The 10,365-nt window shown below is 39.4% G+C and overlaps 1 protein-coding gene across 3 annotated transcripts; it reads left to right on the forward strand.

Moving 5' to 3' along the window:
• The first annotated feature begins 280 nt into the window (after positions 1–280).
• On the forward strand, positions 281–10,042 carry LOC113066991 (F-box and leucine-rich protein 22-like). Of its 3 annotated transcripts, none has more exons than XM_026239162.1 (2): positions 281–1,115; positions 7,916–10,042. In XM_026239162.1, the coding sequence occupies exons 1-2, from the start codon at positions 571–573 to the stop codon at positions 8,094–8,096; spliced, it is 726 nt and encodes a 241-aa protein (XP_026094947.1). In that variant the 5' UTR covers positions 281–570; the 3' UTR covers positions 8,097–10,042. The 3 variants fall into 3 exon arrangements, 1 of the variants encoding a protein (XP_026094947.1); XR_003279256.1 differs by lacking the exon at positions 281–1,115 and adding an exon at positions 3,954–5,573 and having other exon boundaries at positions 7,916–8,041; XR_003279255.1 differs by lacking the exons at positions 281–1,115; positions 7,916–10,042 and adding exons at positions 4,612–5,573; positions 6,215–7,450.
• Positions 10,043–10,365: the final 323 nt, after the last annotated feature.

Genomic DNA, 10,365 nt, shown 5'->3' on the forward strand with positions numbered 1-10,365 from the left:
TAGCATCAGACCCTTGAAGCTGTGAAACGTGTGTTGAAGCAAAATAAGCTCCTCTTTCATTCATTGTGGTATCTTCTTCTAAACATTTGCATATGGTACCGCAAAAACTGATGAATACATTTTGCTCTTTGTTTAGATAGCAAGTAGCTCCTTGGTTGTGATATCATTCCAATTAGAAGCCAGGGTTATCTTCTTATTTGCATTTTTTTTTCTGTATGCAAATGTTCTTCTTTGCAAGATAGCTTTGTGTAAATCTCCATCAAATGTGTGTCAGTGAATTTAGTAAAGCTCTAGCAGTCTGAACGGGCAAAATCCAACTATTTCGGAGTGTCAATTGCCAGAAAAAAACTGATTTGCACTTGTCCACTTTTGACTGCATTTGAAGGTGGTTGACAATTCAAGTGACCACATTGCATTTATAGCACAAAATCTTCAGTGTGGAAGAGTGTCTTGCCATTCCCCATCCCCCAAGATGCAGGTTGCCGAGTGAAGCCTCTTGCAAGTGATAAACAGAAACTGTCACACTCTAAACATCCCTCAAACTGTCTCCTGTCCAGGCGTCTGAGACAGATGGATCGGGAGAGTCCACTTGCCTTACACATTTCCATTTTTGACCGTGCCTGCAGCAGTCCTCCCAAAAGAACCCCCAGTCCTCACGACTTTATATGTGCAAGGCCTCAGCGAGGCAACAGACTGGGGGAGAATCACAAATCCAGGTCACACGAGACACGCCGTTGTCCAATTGTTGCTTTGTGGTTGTTAGCAGGCCTGCGTCTTGCTATGAATCTCGTAGAACTAGATCAGGAGTGTTTGCTACACCTTTTTTCGTACCTTGACATGGACAGTCGCAACAGCCTGTCCCTGACCGGTGTACGACTAAGACAGGTCTTTCTGGACCCACAGCTGTGGACGCTACTTCACTTCAGGTCTCCGTGTGAGCTGAGGAGGGACAACTATGTTCTGGGATCTTCGCTGAGGTACCTAGCTGTATCCTGGCACTCTAGCAGGGTCAAAGTGTGCAACATTGAGGACTGGATGAAGACCACATTCCAGAAGGACCTCTGCAGGAAGCACAAGAGCATCGTCAGTGACTTCCTGGAGCGTGTTTGCCACATGTGAGTTTTTCTGGTTTGTCTTGGCATCCAGATTGATTTTGTCATTGGTTTGATCTTGGACAGGCAGATGTTTCTACCCTGAGATATTTAGACAGACGAATTAACCTTAATGAATCCCACATCCACTTTTATTTTTAGAAGACTAGACTATTGAATGGCTCCAATATTATGTTTCTGTCATCGTTTACTGACCCTTGTGTTCTTCCAAACCTTGAAAGAAGAATGTTTACACAGATCTGTCCCATTGTAAGCAACAGTAGGTTTTCAAAATAGTACAAAACAAAAACTATTATTAACATGAATGTTGTCCAAAAGCAATATGACAAATTTGTGTGAGAAACTGAAAACTTTGTCGTTTTTGCCATAGTGCTTAAATCTAATTTGTGCTTATGTGAATAAAGATGTATTGACTCTAGGTGAAACCAAATAACATAAGATTTTTGATCACGACCTGTCAAGGTTGATATGCACAAGAGCAAATTAGATTTTAAATGGACTGCATTTATATAGCGCTTTCAACAGACCACATGGCCATCCAAAGCGCTTTACAATTTGCCTCACTTTCACCCATTCACACACACACCGACTGCGGTGTCAGCCATTCAAGGCGCCATTCAGCTCATCGGGAGCAGCTGGGGTTAGGTGTCTTGCTCAAGGACACCTCAACACTTGGTCAGGTGGAGCCGGGGATCGAACCACCAACCTTCCAGTTTGCAGACAACCTACATGAACCACTGAGCCACTGCCGCCCATTTTAAAGCTAATTGAAGTCACCATGAAATCATCTTTAATCAAAAACATAGTTCATTAATTTACCAACTGCAGCTTAACTATCAAGTCTTATCTCTGATGACTTGTAAACTGGCATGTTTGACTGACAGCCTGACGTGTTTAAATCCATCCCCTCCAGCAACTTGTTACCTGAGATTGCAGCGATTTGCAAATTAAAATTATAAAATAAATTCCCAATAGACAAAATCAAGTCTCACTTTTTTCCTCATTCGAGATGCGGTTTGCTCAGATATACATCACAATTTGGAAGAAAAGACTCACATTTTCCGTTCAATGTCCTGTTCACACAGACTTCATACTGACTATTTCTATTATTTTTTTTGTGTGTGTTTTCTTTACTACTTGACAATCTCTGGTAGCTGCTTTTGTTGAAAAGAGCAGCACAAACATTCTTCAAAATATCAACTTTTGTGTTCCCCAACTGAAATAAGTAAAACAGGTTTGGAACAACATTAGGGTTAGAAAATAATGACATTTTTGTAAGAACTAATTCTTCAAGTCACAAAATAATCAAAATGTTTTAAACCCAAGGGAAAACAAGTCACAATTCAATGTTTATGAACTCTTTCTGGTCTAGGAAGGAGCAAATATGCCTTTGGCTGTGAAATAAATTCATTAAATCCCTATATGAAAGATTGTAAATTGAATCAAAGACGCTGCACTGCAATTTTGAACACTGTTTGCAACAACTGGTCCATTACACCACAGCAGGCGCACCGCAGACCCCTCAGCCTACAGGTCTCTGTGGGACTAACACCCATATGGACTCAGAATGTGTTTAACCACATTCATTAGAAGATTTGTTTTTGTGTGTTGCAGCATTACTCATTTACCAGGTTCTGTTACGAGTTGAGAAGATTTACATGAGTACAGAACATTCAGCAATTAGAAACATCTGTTTTTGAGGAACGCGGACATTTAGTAGGTAGCGTGATATTTTTTCAAGAACAGACGTCAGTGGTGGAAAGCCTAAAAGTGCTTCAGCATGAGCGTCCCTCACACAGCCATTTAACTCCACCAGTGTCTGACTAATGGGGATCTGCTCAAACCTTTGTTTTTTAAAGGTTTAAGTTCATCCGAAACACATTTTAGCTTCAAGCAAGCACGTCATCACAGTCTTCCACTGATAGATGCGGCTTGTGTTCGAAGCGTGCTGAGGCTGGGAATGCAGTCTGCCTCAAGTTTTGAGTGACACGAGGTCTGTGGAGTAGCACGCAGAGCACAGCTGAATTACCCTCTGGAGTTTTTTAAGGCAGATCTGTACAGCCTCTTCCAGGCAGCCAATAATAACGGGAGACATGATGGAGCTCAGCGGTTTCTCCCGCTGCTGTTTTGCACTGTAAACTCACTTATGAGAAAAAAAGAAACTGTGCAAATTTGGCAAAACTTTTTTTTTTTTTTACAGTGGTTCTTTGCATCCCCTTTAGATATGAGCCAAACTCTACATTGACTGAACTGAAGAAAGTATTATGAAACTTTTTTAGGCAACTCAAATTGGTGGTTGGTGGTTGAAGTTTTTTGAGATTATATTACGGGTTCCTTGGGTCAGGGTACTGGTTGGTTCTTTAATGAAACAATGCACTGATGGTTTCCTCAAGAACCGTCCTCAAGTGATAATTGTTTTTAGAACACAAAACATGTTTGGTGCCAATTGAAATTTTGGCAAATAAAAAATAATTGTACCAAAAAGTATTTTTCACAGCCATTCAAGAACCATTTTGCCTCTCAGTGAACAGTTCTTAAAATATATATTTTTCTTAATGTGAATAACATTTTAATAATCTGAAGAGCCCTTTTCCACCATGAATGGACCTTCTGTGAAATGGAAAGATTCCATGGATGTTAAAGCTTCTTCATGGAACCAAGATGACAATAAATTATATTTAAAAAATTTTTTTTAAGAATAACCAAATTCTTTATGTTCATTATATGTCAGTTTCTGATAGGACCTAGAGCATACAAAGATCTTTGAAGAGGTACTGATATGACCAAGGTGCAAAATTCTCCAAAGAACCAAAGCCAACTCCAGATCCAACTTGTCGAGGGTTCTTTTAAGGGTTGTGTTCATCAGCATAGTGACAGTTGTCCTTTGACCAGAGTAAATTGGAGCAACAGATGATGACATTAGAGAGAAGCAGAAAAGGAGTTCCTGTGAGTGAAGTCCCTCCCTTGTGAGCTCTCCTCTTGTGATTTGCATTGGCAGGTGGAGCCTACAATCAGTTCTTTGTTGATGAGGGTGGAACGCACATGTGCGTGGTGTGTGCACGTGTGTGTGTCTCACTCACTTTCCTACAAAGACACACACACATACACACACACACACTTACTGACGTCATTGTGGCAATACATTTCAGCTGCAGGAAAATGTATAAAACACTGAGCGCATGGGGAAGATACAGTCTCAGATGGTGTCATTAAGTTCAAATAGGGATCTAGTTTTATTCTTCAAATAAAACTTTTATATTCCTTCTTGAACACCTTTTGCCAACTTACTTTTGACATCTATTAAAATTCAGAAATGAATTCAGCTGAAAATTTGATGGCCAAAAATGAACGCGCACAAAAAAATAATGGTTTCCTACCAAGAATATTTTCCTGATTTTCTAATAAAAAAATACCACAAAGACATAAAATGAAAAAGTTATGAATTATGTTTACCCAATAATTATTATAAGTTAGTGAGAGTATATATATATATTTTACATCCATTTGCTGTGTAGAACTTTTTCTGTTGACATTCTTGGCATAGACTGGTCATTAGTGCCGCTTCAGGGAAAAGAAGTCTCTAGACTCAATGCTGTGGCCCTAGACACATCCTTCACAGCGTCCCGAGAGTGACATTAGTCTCTTGAAAGACTACCGTCACTTTGATGACTCTCTGAGTTCAAAGAAAAAAGAGCTGAATTGAATTCCTGGTAAATGATCGTCATGCCACGTGTGGGATGTCTACAGTGGCCATATCGACATGGGGAAACCTTCAAAGTTGTGTTATGGAAAATATTAGTAGGGGTTTGGACCCCACACCCAGCCTCATTCTCAGAGGCAAAGTAAAATAAGACTTAGTTAAGTCTTTGTTAGTTTTTCATTAAGCCTGTATAATGGACATGCCTTTAAAAATAAACAAAGCAAACAAAACATCTGCACAAGAGAAGGGCGGAGCTACCAGAGGAACGCATGCTTATGTAACCGGGGATGATGCGACACATATATTTGCCGTGTTTGCTTCATCTGGCCAGCTCTGAAAGCTCCTCCCACTTTGAATTCTTGTGAGCCTCTCTCATCCTTCCTCTGCTGCCGATCCCTTTATCAGACCATCTATGTCACCGATGGCCATCTGTGATAATAAAAGCAATAGCACGTGTCGTTTAAGATCCGCCCCATGGCCAGGGTTATTGGGACAGTGCTCATAACACTTACAGGCGGCTAGAATGTGCCAGTCTCACATGTGGTTAAGTGGTAAGATTATGTAAGAGTTTATATAATCTGCATTAGTAAACGTGAACGACATCTCAAAGCTACAGCCATTAGCTCGCTCCGTGTGAGAGTGTGTGAGTGCTGACCCTGTGTGAGTCCACCAGCAGGCTGCGGCAGAGGAGAAACATGGACACACAGGGGGGCGACTCACCAGTAGCCAGTACGGAAGGTTCCTGCCGCCCAAGCTTGCTGGTAAGGGCATGAGAAACAGCTAGGCTTTCTTTTAGCAAGAGCACCAGCTGTGTTTATGTGGCAAAAACAGCTGATACAGCAAACACTGACTTAGGGAATGGTTTTTGTTATGCTATGCTTAGTGTAATACCATGCAAATGCCTGATGGAGCCACATAAATTACTTCCTAAAAAGTCTTTGGTTACAGTTACTATGTTACAATATGTGTCTGTGTAACTGTCTATTGACAGCACGTTTATGACACAGTCCTCAATTTGATGTTTCCTCCGATGAATAAAAAACATTCATGATGCAGTAAACTAGCATCTTTTCTAACCTGTTAATTACTGGAGAGCGTATTCTTTCAAGCAATCAATACATATGTGCAGTTCATATCCTATTTCTCACTGTCTAATCACTTAAAGGTGTTTTTCTTGATGAAAATACTTTCTTTGATACCAAATTAATATGCTGGGACAACTATAGCTAAGCTGCTTGTTGACTGATCTCTAAATAAATAAATAAATAATATAAAATAATTTTAAAAAGGCTAATGGCTATTTCTATGGGGTTTTCAAAATATTTCTCTGTTGTTTGAGAATTCCAACCAGCCTGAAATGACAACATGGCCTTTAATAATGAGTTGTTCGATGTTCCTGAAGGACCCAACTCCAGTGGTCCCAATTCCGATGGTCCTGGAAGATCCGACTCCAATGCTCTCAAGTCCAATGATCCAGGAATGTCTGACGCTGCTGGTCCCAAGTCTGGTGGTCCTGGAGGACTTGACTCCAGTGATACCAAGTTCGATGGTCCGAGAGATCCCTAAGCAAGCCGCTCCAGAACAGCCTGCCATAGAATAGCCCACTCTCACTGCTGTTGCCACATAGTCCATCACTGAGCAACCTGCTCACCTTGTCATGGCCACAGAGGCTGCTACAGAGCCGCCCGATCTCTGCTGCTGCTATAGTCAAGAAGGCCATCTTCACCTTTCACCTCATGGCTGTGTGCCTGGGCTGCTTCAAAGTCATCTCCAGCTTCCCAGGAGCCTGCCCCAGAGTCCACTACAGAGCCTGCTTCAGTCAAGGAGTTCTCAGAGTCTACTTCAGAATTATTCACTTCAGAGTCTGCTCCAGTCTGGAAGCCCTAAGAGTTCACTCCAGAGCTTGCTCTAGTCCAGAAGCTTGCTTCAGAGTGTGCTCTGGCCTAAGAGCCACTCAAACAACCAGAGTCTCCGGTTCTTCCCTGGCATTCCATTCCTGCTCCACGAGGGCCTACCTGTTCAATCCCTCCTTCTTCTGCTCTAGCCTTCAGCTCCAGACATGCCTAAGCCTTTCTTGTGTATCCCTCTGGCTCTGACCCCAGACACATCTGAGCCTTCCTGGTCCATCCCTCCAACTCTACCTTGGCCCTCAGCTGGGTTGGGTAGTGTCAGGATTCCGTCTCTTTGGTCTGGTGTATTCTTGGTTATATGACAGAGCCCTGACACTTGTGTATCTTTTTGTCTTTGTGTGAGCATGTGCTTCATGTCCACTCAGGTTGTGAGCGCTCTCATCTATGTATTTTCTTTGTTGTGAGCACACGTTTAATGTTCATTTCCTCACCATGAGTTCTTGTTATGTTTTGTGTGAGCACATGGGTCTGTTTTTAGGTGCCATGTGTTCTCATGTTTTATCGTGTAACCCAGTCCATCTTGTTACCTGATTATTACTTTGTTTGCTCCACCTGTCGTCCCTCATTTCCCTCCTTGTTTGCTTATTTATTCTCCCAGTGTTTTCTGTCCTGTGCTAGTTTGTTGTCATATGTTCCCTTGTTTTTGCTTCGCAGTTGTTTTCCCCCATGATGCTTTTTTGATTGTTTTTGTTTTCTTTTATTCTTTAATAAAACCTGTGCATTCTGCATTTGAGTCCTCACCTCATTCTTACCTTCAAATGTAACAGTTTTGTACATGTGGATTGTTTTATAATTACATTATTCTATTCAAGTCTAAAATGCAAAGACATCCGTAAGTTAGTCACTTGTATATCGAATCCTACAACATTTTCAAATGTCTTTAAAAACATTGCTCTTTTTTATCCTTACCAGTCTGTCTAGCAACACTGACTCAACCAGTGGCATGCGTTTGGTGGTGGGGCTATCAGTATAATCAACCACTGACATTCAAAGGGCAGGTTCTGGGAAACCTGTTTGAAAACAAGCAGCACAGAAATTACACGTCCGCTTTAATAGACAGTTGTTTGTTACTCGTTAATTTACCTGTACAGTCTACACAAATAGCAAACAACCATCTATGCACAGCATATTAAACTTTTGAATTATGATTCCTGTCTATTTGCATGACAAAGTTCTGCTTTTTGTTTCTTTAGGTGTCCAAATCTACTCTCGCTGACTCTTTCTGGATGTGGGCACATCACGGACGGCAATGTTATTAACGTGCTACAGCTAAGTATTCAATATCCAGGGCAGCACAGTCTACAAATCTTTAACCAAATCTTAAGTTTTGATAATAAAACATTTGAAAATTCTCTGAAGGGCTGTATTTATTAAAAGCACAGCATGTTTTGGTTGTATAATCTAGGTTAGTTCTGGAACAACTCACGGCTGGTTATCCTCATTGCGGGTTTTGGACTTCCTCCTAGTTATGCAAGAGCAACATTTGACAGAGGACAGGTTTACAGCCTTGCTGCATTACATTTATTAAGCAATAACATGTGAGAGGATGTACAGAACTATATTGTAAATCATGTAATATATATATAGGGACAACACACCAAAGGTACAATATTCACAATACACCATTGCATTAAGTGCTTCATTGCATTTACATTTATGCATTTATAGAATAGTTTTATCCAAAAGATAATTTCATTAAGCATATTCATTCATTCTTTAGTGTAAGAAAACATAGCTACCTGTAGAGACGTAATATTAAACAGTTACATAAAGGAATTTTCTAGCACAATATCTTAATGAATTTGCTTAATAAAATGTTACTTTAGAATAATCAGATGTGTAATATAAATACATTTTTGGACATATTATATGGCATATTAGCATTGATATTTGACCCATACAATAAACTCTGAGAATGCATAAGGTAATGTGGGGGATTTTTCAACTATTATGCATTTTTTGACATCCCAATTCATTTGAAATACTTCAAATGAAAGGGATTGCAATTTGGCAAAAAAAAAAAAGTAACTACTTACAGGTTATTGCAGCTATTAATAAATTAAAATCTGGTGCATTTTATCATATTGCTTTTTTATAACAGCAATAATATTTTATAGCTATATTTTATCACAGCTTTAACACTGCATCAAGACTGAAACTATGTGATTGATAACATTATTTGCAAAATTTATGCAGAGGTTTGGATATAAATTTAAAAGCGAATATAATTGTCTTTCTAGAGGATGCAAGAATGAGCTGTGGCTATCTTGTCTTAATGGAGAGTTCTGACCTGAAGCATGCACAGAGTTATTTGAGGCCATGTTGGGACATCTTCCAACGTTGTGATTAGAAACATATTATGTAAGAGCTGTGGAGTGTAGAAGTGGTTTTGCCAGTGTCTGTGTTGTATATGTGACCATGCTATTTTGCATTGTAATTGCAGCAAAAATAGATATTCTTGCCTCTTGGAGTCAAAGAATTTGTTCTATGCCTGTTTGACCTTATTCAAGTAATTCAGTCAAACACCCAAACCCTCAGGGAATCATCAAGGCTTTATGAAGAACAATCACACATTCTGTCCCTAAATAGTCTGTAATATTATTGGAACTAAACTTAGAAAAACTAAATAATTTGTAATGGGTCTTAACATAAAGTCCCTTGTTTTAAAGCCAACGTTCTCCACAGGATGTTCCCCTCGATGGATTGAAGGCTGGAGGGTGAAATAATAATGGGATTATTTTTTCCCTCCCTCTCATTTCTGTTATCTGTATCTCTTTCCAACTCTCGCTATCTATTTTGCTCAAGGTTTTGTACTTGTCAAGTTATGTAAGCAAATGATTGAAGAAAAAAACTCAATTAATGCCTTTAATTATATAACATCTTATCGTTGTGAAAAAGTCTGTTATCGTGTACTTGAAATGAAGACTGTGAGATAACGTCTGTTTGATCAATACTCTATAAAAATTCCCATGACCAGGACAACAAGGAGGGCATGTGACTCATGGTCCACCCATAAATCTTTCGTCCCGGCCCTGTGAAATCAAGAAAGGGTACTGGCCGTGACATTTCGTAAGACAAATGAGCAGAGTGGATTTAGGCAATCACGGCATGCTGATCATGTTTTGCCATTCATTTCTTTGTTGTGGATGTCAATCCACTCCAAGTGGTTATGTAATCTGGTTAATGTTTCCCAAGTATTTCATAATGTCAGGGGTCCAGCAAACAGATTTAGAAAGGCAGAAAACATTAGACACTATTTATGTGCAACGTGTAAGCAATTAGCCATTGAAGCCAAGAAACTGCAGTAGCCTTTCAAAGGAAAAAAGGTTTTAACATTACACTGTAAAACCCAACAGTGAAATTAATCAAATGAAATTAGTTAATTGCACTCAAATAATAACGAAAGTTCATTGGACTTAATTTAAATAAGTTCTGTTAACTAAAAAATTTGTTGTAGTGAGGTGAACTTAAAATGATTGTGTGTTCTAGTTCCCAGCATGCTTTGCATCAGAAAACAAGGAAAATAAATTTAGAAATTAAGTGTTATTTTGTGTGTTTTTACACAAGATTAACATAGAGGGACATAAGTTAATACATAAATGTTGTGTTATATTAGATTTTACAAAGGTTTATGTTATGTTGG

Source organism: Carassius auratus, chromosome 50 (genome assembly GCF_003368295.1).
Source record: "Carassius auratus strain Wakin chromosome 50, ASM336829v1, whole genome shotgun sequence".
NCBI classification, from domain to species: Eukaryota; Metazoa; Chordata; class Actinopteri; order Cypriniformes; family Cyprinidae; genus Carassius; species Carassius auratus.

What these genes read in the sequence shown, in the direction of transcription:
- LOC113066991 (XM_026239162.1), top strand. Translation starts at nt 571, where the DNA reads ATGGATCGGGAGAGTCCACTTGCCTTACACATTTCCATTTTTGACCGT. An exon ending in CTGGAGCGTGTTTGCCACAT is followed by an intron (nt 1,116 to 7,915) that starts GTGAGTTTTTCT and finishes TTGTTTCTTTAG; the next exon opens with GTGTCCAAATCTACTCTCGC.